This window comes from Macrobrachium nipponense, chromosome 24 (assembly GCF_015104395.2).
Source record: "Macrobrachium nipponense isolate FS-2020 chromosome 24, ASM1510439v2, whole genome shotgun sequence".
Lineage (NCBI taxonomy): Eukaryota > Metazoa > Arthropoda > Malacostraca > Decapoda > Palaemonidae > Macrobrachium > Macrobrachium nipponense.
The window spans coordinates 3,784,444-3,802,460 of record NC_061091.1 but is presented as its reverse complement, the minus strand read 5'-3'; the positions used below and the strand labels follow the sequence as shown (position 1 = coordinate 3,802,460).

The 18,017-nt window shown below is 35.3% G+C and overlaps 1 protein-coding gene across 3 annotated transcripts; it reads left to right on the top strand.

Moving 5' to 3' along the window:
* The first annotated feature begins 380 nt into the window (after positions 1-380).
* Positions 381-11,973, top strand: LOC135205019 (NECAP-like protein CG9132). Of its 3 annotated transcripts, none has more exons than XM_064235282.1 (5): positions 381-539; positions 5,834-6,039; positions 6,353-6,543; positions 6,998-7,296; positions 9,828-11,973. In XM_064235282.1, the coding sequence occupies exons 1-5, from the start codon at positions 454-456 to the stop codon at positions 9,871-9,873; spliced, it is 828 nt and encodes a 275-aa protein (XP_064091352.1). In that variant the 5' UTR covers positions 381-453; the 3' UTR covers positions 9,874-11,973. The 3 variants fall into 3 exon arrangements, with proteins under 3 accessions (XP_064091352.1, XP_064091343.1, XP_064091361.1); XM_064235273.1 differs by having other exon boundaries at positions 5,834-6,063; XM_064235291.1 differs by lacking the exon at positions 381-539 and adding an exon at positions 654-792 and having other exon boundaries at positions 5,834-6,063.
* Positions 11,974-18,017: the final 6,044 nt, after the last annotated feature.

Genomic DNA, 18,017 nt, shown 5'->3' with positions numbered 1-18,017 from the left:
GGCGTAAGTTATTATATTTCTTCACTAGGTGCCTTGCTTTCCTTGCAAAACCTCAACAAGGATTCAAATAATTACATTTTTACAAAATAAATGCATTGTTCATAATACGGTATGTAACTAAAATAATTCTTTTATAGCAGTTGGTCGAATTTTTGCATAGTTGTGTGTTTCCTTGAACCACATAAGTTGATTTCCTGTTTGTTGGTCTGTCTTGACTGGTTCTCTGCAGCGCATTTTCTTCCTTAAAAACATTCTCAATTTCTGACATTTCTCGTTATCCAGATAACGAAAATGCAGCTCTCAAATGAAACACCGTTTGCGTGAAGAATGAAAGCCAATTAAAAGAAGGAAGCAAGTTATTCCTTCAATTGTTTACCCCATTGTGATGACGTCACGAAGTGAGCCTTCCCTCGAAGTGCGTCCCTAATCGCTGCTTTACTCAGGGCTCTAAGTATGGACGACTACGAGAGTGTATTGTTGGTAAAATCTGAGGTATTTGTGTATAGAATACCTCCAAGACAATCTAACAGAGGATACAGGTATTTTACAAGTGATTTAAAGCTCTCTGTAGCTTGTTGACTCCAATTTCTCCCGTGATAGGTAATGACAAAGTTCTCTCGCAATGGCCAACTGTCAAGTGGGTTCTTGAGCTTCGTAAATATTGTTTTGGGGGCGTTTCTCCTGGGTCAAAGCAGCCCCATTATGGATCCGTATCCCGCCTTCCAGTGCTTACATGGCATCCGATGCCCATTCTGGGTTTTATGGAGGACTTTATCGCCCCGATTTCAAATGGTGACGTAACCTTTTCATGCTTGACCACTTGAGCATCAAGCTCAGCTGTCGTCCTTGGGTGTCCACTTTTATTACTACTTAATTTCCTGTCTTGAGATGTGGCCGAAGCTCGCTGTCATTTCAGTCTTAAATATTCGCGAAAAAGCTCTAAATTTTAGGGTACTTAACTTCCTAAAGAATCAGGATGAGGTAGGCTAGGTTGGGCGACATTGAGACCCGTTCAGGAAACGAAAATCCTTATGAGAAATGAATGTAAAACACTATAGACGAGATGGAGATGTTTAGAAACGTAATTTAAACAATTTATTTTGATTCGGAATGGTTGCCAATAAAACTAGGTTTACGGAATTATATTTTGATGGAAATTAGGACCAGTTGATACCAATTAGCAGGCTTGCATGAAGGTAGCCTAGGCTAGGGCCGAATGTTCGGGTCAGAGCATCCAAGGTGTTTAGTTATGAGAGTGGGGGACGATACTTTTGCTGCATTTGAAATAAAAGGTATTTCTACAGAAGCAGTCCGCATGGACTGCAAGGAACGTAACCGTGGATACGACATCCACTAGGGCGTCCAACGTATTTCGCCGTGTTTAGTACTGGCCCCTGAGGGGTTAATTACAGTTGTCCGAATAAATATTACTTAAAATTCTTGTTCGGTAGGTAAAACTGCATAGTAAAACCGCAACTGCCATAGTCTAGGCCGCCGCGGATAAGCACCCTAGATCTACCAAATAAAATATCCCAAGATTATGGTAGATATAAGCGAGCTAGACTATGACAGTTGACATTTTTGTATAGAATTTTATATTCTGAACAAGAATTTAAAAGTATAATATTTTTTTGCCTGGCTGTAATTATGCTAGAATTTACCTTTGAACTGTATCCTATGGTAAGGGGGATCTGATGGGAATGCAGGGTTTTTGGAGGGGTAAATCACTTGGAAGAATTATGCCTTTCAGTTCTATCCTATTGTAATTGTGAGCAATGGAAAAGGGGGGTTATGGGTGGGGTAAAACACTTGGGGAAAGGTTTTGCAGGCTTAGCATTACCAAAATTATTTTCAAGGAGATCTAAAAACATTACCTCTTAGTACAAAATTAACTTAGCCTAACATTATTTGCATTTTGAGGTTTGGCCCTGCAGAGAGTCCTCTTTTTGAAGGAAGACCATTACCAGTAAAATGAGTAGCTTTTAGCCTAGCTAAGTTTTGTTGATATATACCTACTTGGATCTGGCTCGGCTGCTCAGTTGCTCAGTTTCTCCAATTTGGAACATAATGTATTTGAGCTAGGACATGAGGGCATGACACTGCTCAGTTTTGCTCAGTTTCTCCAAATTTGGAACATAATGTATTTGAGCTAGGACATGAGGGCAATGACACTGCTCAGTTGCTCAGTTTCTCCAATTTGGAACATAATGTATTTGAGCTAGGACATGAGGGCATGACAATTAGTCATAATTTTATTTCAGACCCTAGCCCAGTGGTTCTTGACCTGGGGCGTGTCAGCAATTACCAGGGGATGCGCAAGCCCTAGAGAAAAATGAAAAAAATTATCTTATTATATTCGTTATTTTGTTAACAAGAGTGAAGAACTAATATTCAGAAGTTTATGAAAAAATGCAAAAGTATTGCCTCATTAACAATACTTTCCTGGAGTGTACTCTGATGAGGCTCGTTGGGCTTGCCATGTTTCGTAATTATAAACCTCCCTTCCTATCCCTCAAAACCCCTTCTCTTTCTCATTTTTTTTTATTTTTCAATAAATCTGTTGGTGGGGGTTTTGGGGGGGGTGATTTTACTCATAGATCCAAGTAGGGTGTGACAGAAAGGACCAACTCTTAGAGGGCCAAGATAATAAAAAGGTTAAGAACCACTGCCTTAGCCTATCTCTAGTTAGGCTTCGCTAGTGTTTGTGAAGACATATTTATGAAAAGCCTTTTACTTCTTATTACAGCCTGTTTATGGGTGCGGTGATATGATGTTCCCCATTCTCCTATATATAATCTGATAACTAACTACTTAATAGTCCCTCTTCTTGCATCCTACAGTCTATCAAACTGACTCTTTTTCATAGGGGGATAGTGCCAGATGTGTATGTGCTACATGCATGACCGAAGGGTGTTTGCCATCCCTCTTTGGCTCCTAGGTGCATTCTTCATTTGGCTTTTTATTTTACCATACCTCCATACCCATTTCCTTTCTTCTATCTTGCTGACCCTGTCCTAGAACTGTTAGTTTTTTTCAGTTTTGCCTCTTGATCCTTGTTGTTTGTTTTATTTAGATTTTGTGGTTTTACCACTTGATCCTTGTTTTTTATTTTATTTTTTAATTTACTTGCTGTCCTGCCATTTCAGTTCCCTCTTTTCACTGTCTTAAACAGAGAATGGCGTAGGGTTTCTATCAAATGATCTTTAGGGGACCTATGCGGATACAGGCAGTCCCCGGTTTATGACGGGTTCCGTTCTTGAGACGCGTTGTAAGCTGAAAGTCATCGTAAGTCGAAATATCGTCCAAAATCCTAAGAAAACCTTACTTTTAATGCTTGGGGTGCATTAAAAACTATGTAAATTTCATTCTTATTGCATTTTTCATCCAAAAACTGTCAAATATTGATTATTTTGCATTTTTGGAGTCATTTCTTCTGCCAGATCAGCGTTGTAGGCGCCATAACCCTGGAACATGCATCGTAAACCTGGAAATAATTTCTGATAAATATAATTAAAAAGTGTTGTAATTTCAGAATGTCGTAAGCCGTGGACTGCCTATATGTATTTAGGCCAAGTATAAAACCTCTGCCTGAACAGTAGGTAAAAATATTAGAAGAAAATGGGTACTTAGGAAAGCAGGCTTACAGTATTCTATTCCAAAGTAATGTAGGAGCACTAATTGTACAGAGCTTGCAAAAAAAAAAAAAAGTGTAAGTACAGTACTGTATCAAATTTTGGGAAGATATTACAGTGCCAGATCTCTTTCAAACATTATACTCAGCTTTATTTAATGTTAAGGAAAGATATGGGGACTGAGACACGCAAGGCATGCCAAATCAAGCTCAGTCCTGCAAGAAAAATGTTGTAGGTTTAAATGATTCAGGAAAAAGTTAAATAAGGCAGCTTATAAAGTTTATTTTTGATATCATTTAAGGGGGCCAGCCGGAACCCCTATATATGGTGGTATAGGGCGAAAGATGCAAAGTCATGAAAAAATTCATGGAGCTTCATATGGCAATTGAGAATATGTATACGAAATATTTCGTCAAAATTCCTCTTACTTTCGTAGTTACAGGGTAATTAGTAAACATAACTCAGTAAGCCTAAAACATTCATCCGTACAAGAAAATGCAATATTTCTTCTGTTATCGTAAATTTTGATAATTATTGGCAAAGAAATTGTGAGAAATGGCATCTGTAGAGATTCCGTGGCTCGCAGAAGCTAGTATCTGGTTCAATCATGAATCAGTTGGACCATAGACTTCAGTAGATTACCACGTTCGAGTTTCACCTCGTGACATCGCTTGCTTTTTACCGTATGTTTTATGGTATGTTTCGGCTAGAAATTCATCATGTCAATGAGGAAAAGACAAGGAAAACATCTCGCTAACATACAGACAAGAAAAATCGCTCAGTATTATTACAGAATATCATAATATACGCGTAGTTAGTGAAGAGAGAGGGGAGGGTTGCCTAGTAACGCCCCTTCTTGCCTGACAGCACACGTCACACTGTGCCCAAGGCTACGATCTTTGAGCAAAGAGATCTTCATTTATGATAAATAACATAGTTTTGGTTTTTTAATACCCAAAATGGAATATGAAATTCATAATAGTCATGATTTATTAAATTGTCTTTGTAAAAAGAGAGTACATCTTCGAGTTTCACCTCTGACATTCTCTTGCATTTACGTTTGTTTATCTTTGTTTCGGCAAGAATGTCATCATGCCAAAGAGGAAAATACAAGGAAAACATCTCGCTAACATACAGAAGAAAATTCGTCGTAATGAGCCGAGTTAGTGAAGGGGAGAGATGGGGTTACGTAGGAAGGAGTGCCCCATCTTGCCTCAAGCAGTGCCCCAGGCTACGATAAATGAGCAAAAGGGATCATCATTTATGATTAAATTATGATAAATAAAATAGTTTTGGTTTATTAATACACAAAAAAGAAATATACATTCATAATAATCATTATTTATTAACATTGTCTTTATAGAAATACGAAGGAAAACTTTGAACGCCTGTATCTCAAAACTATACTTATTGACCTTCAAAATCTATCTCCTCACTTAGTTTTAAAGCTATAACATTGGAATTTGGTATATAACTCAGAAAGACATTATAGAACAATCAAATAGAGCCCTTTTTTTCAATTTTTTTTTGTCTTTTTTTTTATAAATTTTTTTCTCATGATTTATAGGGTTTATTTTTTTACCATATTGAAAAATTCATATCTAGCAAAAAAATTACTTTTAGAAAAAAAAAACTATTTGATTGGAGGTCGACATCAGGTCTATATATGGTAGTAATCCCAGGTCTTAATATTAAATATCAAGGGAGGAGATAGAATTTGAAAATGGTTATTTTCGGGATAAATTGCCCTGGCGTCACAAAATCGAAGGTCAGAGGTGAAAATCATATGCGGTTTGGAGATGTCCCAAGTCACCTTATTAAGTGGTATGAATGTCAAAGTCCTGTCGTTAAAAAACGGCATTAGCCGGCCGGCCCCCTTAATTGAATTAAAAGAAAAAAATTAAAATGAATTAAAGGTATTGGATAGTGTGTCACCCAGGACTGAGCACGATGGGGTGCGGTGCGAGGTCTCTGACCAGCTATCACCTCGTAAAAGCAAGAGTTTCCAGATCTCATAGATTCCTTGCTATACAATCTTCTATTGTTTTTAACCGGTTACCAGCTGGCGCTTTGGAAATGATCCTATTGTTAAGACCTCAGGTTTGTTAGCTATGAAAAATACAAATGGATTAAAAATGTGTCATGTTTGGAGTATAAAGCATCCTCCAATGATTGATTGGAGTCTTACCCTGTGATTCCAGAGCGGCAGATTGGAATCTAGGAACACCAGACTGGACTGGTCGTATGCGATTGGTTAATAGAAAGCAGGAGTGTATTCTAAAGTTGGAGGACAAGACTTCAGGGGAGTTGTTTGCTAAATGCCCCATCGATAAGTATCCTGGTGTTGCCCTAGAGGCCGTCACAGATTCTTCACGTTATTTTGTCTTAAGAATTCAGGATGAAGGAGGTAAGCTGGCCAAGGATGAAGGAGGTAAGCTGACTAAACTGATTAGGATTGTTAAGTGTGTGACAATACTACTTCTGTTGATTAGATACTTAACAAACCTTTTAATAACTTTGTAATGTAAAGACTTGCTTTAATTCATATTTGTATAATTTACGTATACTTGCAATTGTTGCTGCATCCGTTTCTTGTGTTCGTGGCATTGGTGAAAATTATTTAAATTAATTGTATCTCACTGAATTTTTTTTCAGCTTGTAATTTTTTATTTTCTTGAGATGCACTTGATTTGATATTGTGCCTTACTTGATCCTTTCAGGTAGAGCAGCATTCATTGGACTTGGTTTTGGAGATAGATCGGATAGTTTTGATTTAAATGTAGCTCTGCAAGACCACTTCAAGTATGTCAAAAAAGAAGAGGAGGCTGAAAAAGAAAAGGAGGAAGGAAAACCAACACTAGATTTAGGTTTTAAGGATGGGCAAACTATCAAGATTAATATGAAAATAACTGTACGTATGAGTTGGACATGTTAATTTTGCATACAACATTCATTGTGCAGTGTTTTAACCTTATATTTATCATACAATGTGGTGTTTAGATTTACAATATTTGTTTTAGTACAAAATACATCTATTCTTGCACCATAGTCAGGAAAGTGCATTATTTGTAGTGGCCTGTAGCATGAACATTTCTTGATTACAGAGAAAATCAATGATATACTATATATATATATATTTAATTATATATATATTATATATATATATATATATATATATATATATATACTGTATATGCTTTGTATCATAGTTTAGTCATTTACATCTTTTGTTGGCTTTAAAAGGCAATTTGTGAATGCTTTCAAATAGTCATGATTATTCTTAATCTTGCTAGTCCTGTATTTTCAATTACTATGTACTTTATCTAAATAACTAATCATCAAGCCTTATCATCTTTCTTCAACAGAAAAAAGAAGGTCAGGAAGGCACAAACAGACCAAAGCCAAAAGGTGCTGGTCCTGGACTTGGGCTGCTCCCTCCACCTCCTGGTGGAGTAAAATTAGCTCCTCCCCCTGGTAGTGCAAATACGACTCCATCGCCCTCTGGACCCTCGCCACCTACTAGCAGTCTTGATTTACTTGGAGTTCTTGGATCTGCACCAAGTAACCCACCTACAGCAGCACCACCAGCTGCCGCTGCAGGTAGTGGAGGTACAGAAATGTGGGGAGATTTTGCAAGTGCTACACCTAAACCAACACCACCGAGGTATGTACAGTATACCCACTTGTTTGATTTTTATGATGGTGAGATTAAGGCCAAGATCTTACTGTAATAATGATAAAAAATATGGTAATTTGATATAGAAAAAATCGGAGGAAGACGGAGTTCGATTTTCTGTTAATTTGATATAGAAAAATTCAGAGGAAGACAGTTTGATTTTCTGAAAGTAAAAGTGTCTGCTGATCAAATGGATTACATTTAAGTTTATAATTTCCACATTCTACTTGAGGGAATGGAAAATATTACAAAGCCACTAATCATACATAGCCTATACCTGTGTGGAACACAATCATGTAGACAGCAAAACGTTTCATAGAAAGATTCTGTTATGTTTGCCCAGTCATCTCCCCAGTCCATGAATTGATACTCTTCTCATCCTTTTGTTTGCCTGCATGTAAAACAAGACAGATACGCTGTCATTCTTTCCAGAATTACTTATGCATTTCTGCTGTTTATGATTTCCTTTGATGGAACTCTGTTTTGAGTGCGTTTTCATTTTTTTTTTTTTTATATATAAGTTTTACATTTTTTGAGTGTGCTTTGTGTTACTTCATAATTACTGTAGTAGTCTGGTGCTATGTTTTATCCCCCCCCCCCCTTTTTTCTTTATTGCGGTTTATATCTTGCCATTTAATTTCAACATTGAATTAGTTTTCAATGAAGCCATGTTTTTCAAGCTGTTTTTATTCAATTTTGCATTTCTTGTTAATGTAAAAATAGTTTGGCTGAATTCTATGAAATCATAAACAATATCACCTGACTTGGAACAACTTGAAACATTATTTTTTGTAAGGTGTGTGTTTTTGTTCACTATTTTTCTGCTTTATGTCCTCTGTCTCTGTGACTCCCCCAACAGTTTTATCCATTCTTCAGGCTTAGGTCCTGCAGTTTCCTAGCAATGAATGTGTTGGTTGCTATTCTTTGCTGTGGAAGAGCTATGGTAAGAAATTGAGGGAGACCAAAAGATATCATTTTGAAGGAATACTTGATACGACGGTTTAATCTTTTCAATGCTTTCATTCAGGATTGCTCTCCCCCTCTCCCTGCCTCCTTCACTCATTCTCCTCCAGCTCAGTTCAAAAGGAAGCATGCAGGAAGTAAGGCGACTAGTATGCATTTTTCTGATAACATTTATCGGAACAAGGTACAGTAAATGAAAATTGAATAGGTAACGGTCTACAACTTCATTTATACATTACAAGAGGCAAATGAAATGAAGATTATGCTAATCATCATCATGCAGAAGACAGCCGCTCCATTTGCTGGAAAGGAAAATGTGGACTACAAGAAAAGTTATTATGTGCCTAAGAGTTGAATTTAAGGGTGTCAGATATCTGTTTGTAAACAGACAGGACTTTATCCTGGCTGGGTTAGATAATGATGAAATGCCCCTGCTGTATTATAGTGCTCAATTCAGGAACTTCAAAGATATAATTCAGCATCAGCATTCATGTGTTTAGCGGGTAAAAATTCATGACTTCTCCAAGTCATGAATTGCAGTGGGAATCAGGAGTAGCAAATATCCATTTTCTGATACGAACATGTACTGCTTCACTGACAGCAATGATCATTGTTAGTCTAATGTGGATACCAATTTAACAAGCAGTTGAGTGATATGGACACTATATTCAAATGATCATGTAGAAAACACAAGGGAATAGTTTTTATTTGCATGATCTCTTTGTTTACGCTAGTATTTTATGAAGTTATTTTTTTTCTTTTGCATAAAAATATGTTTTCCAAGTTTTGATTTATGCTGCGGTTTGTATCACTTGTAAACAGTGCCATTAAGATCTTCATGTTTTTATTGTTATATCCTTTTGGCCTAGATATTTTTCCATATTCATAGCATACTCATAAGCTGATGGTTGCTCCTTGTTTTTTATATATATATATCTGAAAACTGCATCATCTCGATGTTTGAAATTCGTCCATGAGGGGTGTCAAACACCACTCGGTATCTTTTCCGGTAGTTTCAATTTAGGATTGGTGCTCATTGCTCAATGACTGTTTCTCTCATGCTTTGTATCCATTATTTCTGGATACATCACATTTAGTTGCTTAAAAAAATAGCATGGCAAAAATATACCCAACTAGGCCTCTGGGGTGACATAAACTGTCACACACACTGAATCAAAAGGTTTGAATTACTGAATACATATGTGTATATACAAATTTTGGGGAGGGGACTTGGCGGAATAGATATCTCTCTAAATGGATTGAAAAGATGAAAGCATACTGTAAGGTGTAAAATGTTGGGCGTTTGGCAATGCTGACATTTCCCTTTCAGAAACTAGCAAAACGGAATTCCCATTCATAGACCTAAAGGCAATGGTTTGTTTATGTTACAATCATATTTATTTATTTCGGGTACTGAGATATTTTTATTTTTAAGAAATTCATGAACATTAGATATGCATGCAAGTTTTGTCATTATATTAAGACATTTTGATAATCTATAAGAATTTCTTATATTAATTCATGAATAATTGGTTACAAACAAATCTTTCCCACAGTGAACCACCAAGTGGGGGATCGGGCAACAGCTGGGTAACATTTTGAGTTTTTACGTTTTTTTTTTATGTAAACAGAATTGTCAAACTTAGGTCATAGCATGTCTTCATTTTGTCAAGTTGTGAGAAGAGTATTTTCATTAATTTAGTGTACATAAACCTCCTTGAGTTTTTCCAAATACTGCACTGTAATGAATGATCAGTCAGTTGATCCCAAGCAGCGATGATATTACTTTTACACAGTCTTTTAGGGAAAGCTCTCTCTCTCTCTCTCTCTCTCTCTCTCTCTCTCTCTCTCTCTCTCTCTCTCTCTCTCTCTCTCAATCACATTCCCAAAATGGTATTTAGATTTTATTTGCTTAATATCCCATGGTTATGAAGGAGATATTCAAAAGCTTTAAAAGTACCTTGAGTGTAGAAAGCAAATCTGTTTAATTTTTTCGCTGATAACTTTGATTGGCGTGAATAGTAAGCTCAATATGTCATAAAATGTTCAGTTATTGATTACAGTAATTAGTACCTCAGGTCAATTGATGGAAAGATTTATTTACAGATGATGTCAATTTACCTTTCATTAGTCCTTTGGTAGATTTTATTAGCTTTATGGACCGTGGGAGTTTAATTGACACCAGCATTTATTGGGATCTTTGTTAGTTTCTCTCTTGGCCATCGAGACTTCACAAAGTGCTGAATTTTGTTGACAGTTTACAAGCCTCTCAATTTAGTCATATTAAAATGCCCAGTACAGTGTGAGGTTAGCTGAGAATAGTGCTACATCACAGATGTCATTGTTATGCTGCTACCATAAGACATAAAAGTATACTTAATTGCTTAGATCCCAGTGCCCTTCTTATCTAACATGGTACACCATTTCTGGATAGTCTGACAAATACATTTTTGTTAATAAAACTTAAATTCATTAAGGTGGATTGATATTTGTCTCCTCTAGAGGTTCAGTTAGCATGGTATTCTTCATTATGGCTGCATTAGATGACATACTAAGTTCAATCATGTAGATGAAGAATACCACCACCAAAATTTCTCAGCTTCACCCTGTGGGCAAGTCTTACAATGGTTTGAAGGTTTTTTTTTTTTCTCAGGTAATGTTAGTTATTTTGTTTATTATGCTATAGGCAGCTCCATAGCCCCGTTTTAAGAGCTGTTCTCTACTACAGTAGATATTGATTTAATTGTATTGCTGCATAGGGTTATCTTTTTTTTTTTTTTTTTTGGATATTTGTTTCACTTCAAGAGCAATGCTACATAATTCTGGTAGCTCATATCTTAGCATTTGAGGTATACATTTCCATAGCTAAGCAAATAATTGCAGTACAGTGTGGCATATGCATTTAGTATATTCTCACATGAATGGTGCTCTCCTTCCAACCCTTCCAATTGGCTTGAGGTCGTAGTAACTTATAAGACTTAAGAGAATAAAAGGTCTACTTTTAGAGGACTAAAGACTGCTACATATTGATGACTGTTCGCTGCTAACTTTGCATTTTACTAGGCAGTGTAGCAATAGTAAAATCCACGTGAAAGGCTTGTTGTAAGAGCATAATCATTGCATTAAGTCTGTATGCAGTATTTATGTTGTTGGTTCTTGTGGTGTACATGACTTCAAAAAGGTTGTCAATTTCTTATTTTTGAGCATACATCACTTACATATCCATAAAAGAATTTTTTTTAAGTAGTCTTGAAGTTGTTTAGTAGATTAATTTGTTGCATTCTGTAAACATTTTAAGTGAGATAATTCAAAGTTTTCTGATAAGGCAGCAATTATTACATGAATGGGGTTGGTTTAAATGAAGAACATTTCTTTCCTGATGAAATAAAAGAGAAGTGCAGTATAAAAGTTTGTAGAATTTTCATATGTATATAATTTGAAGTGATGTTCAGAAGAGAAACATGAAAAAAATTAGAATTTGCTTTTTACACTTGTGGTAAGTCTTGCCCCTTTTCCTCGAGTGAAAAAATTGGTAGTAAATTTGTATTCTACAAGATGATTGAGAGAAAATTTTGGATATACTACGTACAGTATTTAAGATAAATATATTTGAGTAGCATAAGAAGGTGAGATTTTATTTTTCTCTGCTGTTTAGGGTGTTAGTGAGTGATATGTACATTTATTTTATTATACAATAATATGCAGTGCTGAATGTATTTTGATAGAAAGGGGTGTTTGAACATTTGATTTAGGAAATTTCTGCAGTTACTTTGTTCCTCTTTAACTGTACTTAAAAGTAATGTCTTATGAACTTGAATAGTGATATGTATTATAAATGGCATAATAAAGAATTATTAGTAAATAAATAAATTCTTGTAAATTCTTGTTAACCCTGCACAGCAGTTGATTCTCCAGACTTCTAATTGGTAACCACACCTGTTCAACAGTTTTTTCCTTTTTGTTTAGTCAGATTTTTATAGCTTCCATTGGTTTTAAAGTGTGGTTGACCATAATGCTGTGTTTAGAAGTGTAACTATATGTTCACCAGGTTATACATTTAAAGAAGCAGAAGGACATAAAAATTTTTCAAATATTCTTGGAACAGTGATTTTAAACTGATAATTGTAGTAGTTTCAAATTATAGATTCTTTAACCCTGAGATGTGGGTTGTGATGTCATTTGAATTGCATTGTATGAAACTTTGAAAACTTTGCAGTCATGCTATTCTTGTTCTATTTTTTATGGTGGGAACATTGTCAACCATGGACATTTTTATTGTTGAAGAGTATGTATACAAGATTTTTTTTCTTCCTCTTCGTAAGGTTATCATCACATGCATCTCATTGGTTGGATGTTGATCAGAGATTGAATGAAGGTGGAAATTTTGACATGTTGTAATGTGATGTAGAGTTTGTTTTAGCTATTTAACTTTACTTTACATGTGGTGATAAATTTTGTTCTTATCAGTACATGTTTTGCAGACATAGAAATGAAGAACTTCTGCCTTATTTGTTGCAAGAAGTTTATATTTTGTATTGTTGTTGATGTTTTGCAAGTTTCTATGTGCTGACGCTATACTTTAGAACAGATGAAATGCTGTTGACTGCTAGTAACCATTTACACTTGGAACCAGTTTTTGTTTCATTGGTACTACTTTCTGAAACCTTCACTTTATGAAAAGTAAAAATGAACTTTATGCAACTGACCAATTCTTTTGCATTGCGTCATTTGCAGTAGTAAGTTAACAGTGCCTAGCCTGGTTTAATTTGTTTTGTCATTTGAGGATGCTTTTAGGATTAAATACATTTCATATAGAGCAGTTAAAATATTGCTTGTTTACATTTTTATATTGCTGTGTCCATTTCTTATGTGATGTTAAGACTGGCAGAGAAAATTTAATGTATGGTCTTGCATGACCAAGGGGGCATTTTGTTGTTAATAGGCCCAGCATCTGGACATGGCTAGCTCCTTAGAGGACTTTCATTTTTAGGAGGTTATTTTGCCACACAGTACTACTTGGTAAATCCACTTCATACGGAGGTACACTCTGGGGGCAGTTGTCCCCTAACTGTGTGTCGGAACAGTTACGTGGTGTCAGATTATCACATATCTTGTCTGTTCTTATCATTAGGTATTGAATTAGTGAAATATATTTATAGCCGCTGTAGGTTTTACTTTTATCAGATGTACAGCGTTACATAGGAGGTATAATAACAGGGAATTATAGTCTGTGAGATAATGTCAGATATTACATTCTCTCTCTCTCTCTCTCTCTCTCTCTCTCTCTCTCTCCTCTCTCTCTCTCTTCTCTCTCTCTCGCTCTCTCCGCTCTCTCTCTCTACTCTCACTCTTCTCTCTCTCTCTCTCTCTCTCTCTCTCTCTCCAGTCTTCATTCAAGACAGAGTCACATTTTCTTCACACCTGTAGTAGATAACAGCTGTTCACTGAACACTAAGCTGGTCTTTTGGACAATTTGTTGTAAGCAGAACCTATCAGTGCATTAATGATTGGATATTCTCAATTTCTCATACACTGGTTATGTACTATAGACAGTATTTAAAACAAAAAGTCTGACATAATCATCAGAGTGCAACATATGTTTTCTCTCTTTCATTTTTGATTAGCAGGTTAAAATATTCATTGTTTACCAATCTAGTTTTCTATATGGATAACAAAGCAGTAATAAACTTAGTTCAGGTAGATGTCATTATGGGGTAAAGTTTTCCCATGTTCAGCATATCCAAATTTATATCCTCGCTGCTGTCTACCAAAGATAAGATTTGATTCTGTGTAAGTGGGGACTGGAACATGTTTAGATTTATTCTAGCATTTGAAAATATCTTTTATCTTGTTAGTGAAGTCTATAGTCCATATGGACTAGCTTGAACATTTTTAGAGGCAAAACAAAAGTTCTCTTATAGTACTGTAGTGAAAAATATAGACAATAAAGTAACTGGAATTCGTGAAAATAATGTCTGTCTGTTGGTCTTTTGAGTGTCCATAGTTATATTAAAAAGATACAAAAAAAAGGAAGTGACTTGTTAAAACTTAAGAATTGCTTTTGTGAAAATAGATATATTCAAGCAAAACATGGTAAACTGGCCATATATTTTTGAAATAAAAAATCTGTTAGCATTCATAATTTGCAATGAAAAATAAGTGATAAACTTTTGATTTAATGGAGGTCTCATGTATAGTAAACAAGGATCACATGTAACACGATACTTGGGTCCTTTTGGTCAGCGTTGGCCTGTACGAGCTGTTGTACGATCATTTTGGAAATTTGTAATTTTCTGCCATTTGCAAGTTAGATTTAAATTCTCTTTATATTTCTGCTGTTTAATGTAATAAATCTAAATTGTGTTGTTAAGAGGTAATTGAATTGTAAATTTGCTATTTAAATAATAAGTACCAATACAAATACTTGTAGTAAAAAATATTCGATGGCTGCAAATTTGCTTTCCTTACATTGAATGGACTTATTAAGGGGTTGGTTATTCAAGAAAGGTAAATATTTGTTTGTATGTGGTCTTAAAGTTTATACCAAGAATTATTGGCTTACTATGCTTCAGTTTTATCTGCAAAAACCCAGTGCGACTCATTTTATTCTTACCCGTTCAATTAAGTTAATATGATATTAGACTTTTGCAAAGGTGGTTTTCATTGATTCGAAGTTCTAGACCTTCAAACAACTACAAAAGAAATCTTTGCAAAAGTCATTACAGTTTGGAAAATTTTGTAACCCCTCAGAAAGTTCTGCCAAAAAATCAGTCTCAAATTCTGTCACTGGAAACTCTAGCCATATTGTGAGTGGATTCCTATTGAAGTTGCTTTAAAACTAATAAAGGAGTAGCAGCTTGAATTTCTTAAATGTTTTTAAATAAGGGCTTTTCAAGTTGGAACAATCTACTGTGGACTGATGAATTGCAGTGTTAATTCATGCTGTGGAAAGGCAGAAAAAGTTTACCTCAGTAAATTTTGGTGGCACATTTTTTAATTGAAGTTATCGCAATTTTTATAAGAAGCAGTGTATCATACCAAGCACTATTAGGTGCAGTTTGTTGTATGTGTGGAAGCCCTCTTTAATTACAAAACAGGATTATTTGGTGAAATATGCTGTATTCAGATTGTCAAATCTCATGGAGCTTTAGAGAAAATTTCCTGATATGTTATTTCGTTGACTAACCACCCCCCTTTTGTGACCTAATAGTATGAAGAAAAGTATGCAGAATATGGCACCTTATTTGAGCATTTTGCTCAATAGAAACAAAAAGCTATTTAGAATGCAAAAATAATTTTTAATTATCCATATAATTTAAAGTACATTACTAGAACATGAAATGTTTAAGCTGGTTCTAGTAATTTTAAGTTGTAGCATTTGAATTAAAATGAAAAAGCAGCAACATTTAAAAATTAAGAGCATTTGAATGAAAATTGGGAAAAAGCTTCATTTGGAGATAAACAATAGATTGAAATTGAACAAAGATGAATGATCTGAGCAGAGATGGATAAACATGGGTAATAAAGAAGGTTTTGCCAAAACTTTTTTTTTTATAGCTGACTTCCTAAGATTTGAATGAAGCGTTAAATTTTATTTACATAAAGATCTGTAAACAGATTTTACGGTTACATATAGGAGTTAGCATACTTTGAAAGAGTAGAGGTGTTTAAAATGATAGACTCATTTGAAGGATAGTTTTTAGGACACAAGATGAAAGTTAATGTTGATAATTGTTGTTGTTACAGTGACCTTTTTGTAGACGCGGAAATGGTTCGCAGTGTTCATTTTGGAGTAATTAGCTCCTTAGTGGCTCCCATGAGGTATATATCAATATATGAACTTGTTGTTGCATGTTTTACCTATTGTGATGCAGTATCATTCCTAGTAGGTAGGTAGGGCAAAGCCTGAAGGCTGGCAATAGGGCCCCTTTAGTTTCATTTGTGCAATGACTTTGTATCTCAAGAAGCAGAGTTATCATTATTATAAGCCTTTGGGTACACAAAAGTTTTTAATTCTTTGCAGTTCCATACAGTTTGTAGTTTGGTATAGTTTTGAGGTTTTATTTAAAAATGGGTTTGTATTTACAGTAATATTACTTAGCAAAATGTTAGATACACCTTTTTTCATGTTCGCAAATGAAATTTAATTGGTTGATGCACCATGTTTGTTTTTCCTTTTTTTTTTTTTTTTCTCCTAATGTCGGAAGAGGTATGTAACTGGAGATGTGCAACACACTTTTGCTGAAACTGTTCATTTTGGAACAGTGTTGTATTGTAAGAATATAAATAGAAGTATCTGATTTGCATTTTATTAACATTGGTCTGTTTATAATTAGATGGTATTGACGAAAGTGTTCAGATAGTTTCCATATTCGTATAGAAAATGATGTCTTGAGTATCATACAAATCGGTTTGGTCTGGGAGAGAGAGATATTTAGCTAAAGGACTTTAATTGAACATTTACTACTTGCAAATGGGCCATGGCATAGACTGTAGATACCAAAGTGATTGAGTGAATCTGTATAACAATATTAATGAAAATTAGTTGGCTGATGCTACATACCCAGATTCCAGTTGTAGTAAAATATCAGTGCTATACTCCTGAATGCTGGTTATGTAGAATGTTTTTTTCTGATATTTATCGTAGCATTTACATTGTTTTTATCATGGGTGTCTGCAGAAGAAAATTGGAGAGGGGTGGGGGGGGGGGGGGGGGGCATAATATGGAGATCGGTGTGGGGGAGGGGGCATCCCCTCCTCTTTAAAAAAGAATTGTTCCCTGAAGTGCTTAGATGCAAAATGATGGCACTTTTATTTTTTATGCAATTTGTTTGTTATTTTCCAGAAATTCCAGGGGTCCAAGTGTCACCCCTTGTGGATGCCCATGGTGGTTATATTTATTTTCTGATAACTTTGGCCTTAAATTACTTAACATTTGTGGTCATTGTTGTTGTCTTAATCTGTCATTAATTTACAACAATGTTTGCATTATTGGATTTTTCAGTGGTTTTTTTTTAGTACACTAATTTTCATTATTACTACAAAATGCCCAAGTCCTTGCAGTTACCAGAACAAACCTGAAGGGATCCAAGTGCCTCAGTGGCGTGGTTGGTATGGTGTTTGCGTCCCCCCACAGTGGTTGCGGGTTCAATTCTCGGCCATTCCATTGAGGAGTGGGAGATGTGTATTTCTGGTGATAGGAGTTCACTCTCGACACGGTTAGGAAGTCACGTAAAGCCGTTGGTCCCGTTGCTGAATAACCACTGGTTCCATGCAACGTAAAAACACCATACAAACAAACAATGAAGGGACCCATGTTTCATATGTAAAGGCTTAAGACTGACCTTGTACTCCCTGATTGTGGTGGGATTTGAAACTTTCACTTTGGATCCAAAGCATTATTTCTTATCCATTAGTTCATGCTTTCTTGTGGAAGGCTATGTATCATGCCAATAATATTGTTGAATTATTAGGAATAAAAATAATAAGCTGCTTTTTCATAAAGAATATGCGTAATGCTGCTACAATTCAGTGTAATAACTGGGATGATAGTTTTCTGTTTCAGCGCTGAATGACCTCGAAGGTCCCAGTGCTTGGCCTGTGGCCTTAATTTTTATATTCAATTCAATACTACAGTTAAAATGAAGGCTTCCATACTGCAGTTTGTCTGTCATTGGAGTATTGACCAAATCGAATGATGTACAGCTATTTTTGTCCTGATGGTTGTTTCTGTGATGGAGCTTACT

Bases quoted from the DNA above. Each gene is read 5' to 3' on its own strand.
- LOC135205019 (XM_064235273.1), top strand. From the start codon at position 454: ATGGACGACTACGAGAGTGTATTGTTGGTAAAATCTGAGGTATTTGTG. The intron at 540-5,833 runs GTATTTTACAAG...CTGTGATTCCAG, and splicing joins CAATCTAACAGAGGATACAG to AGCGGCAGATTGGAATCTAG. The intron at 6,064-6,352 runs GTAAGCTGACTA...TGATCCTTTCAG, and splicing joins GCTGGCCAAGGATGAAGGAG to GTAGAGCAGCATTCATTGGA.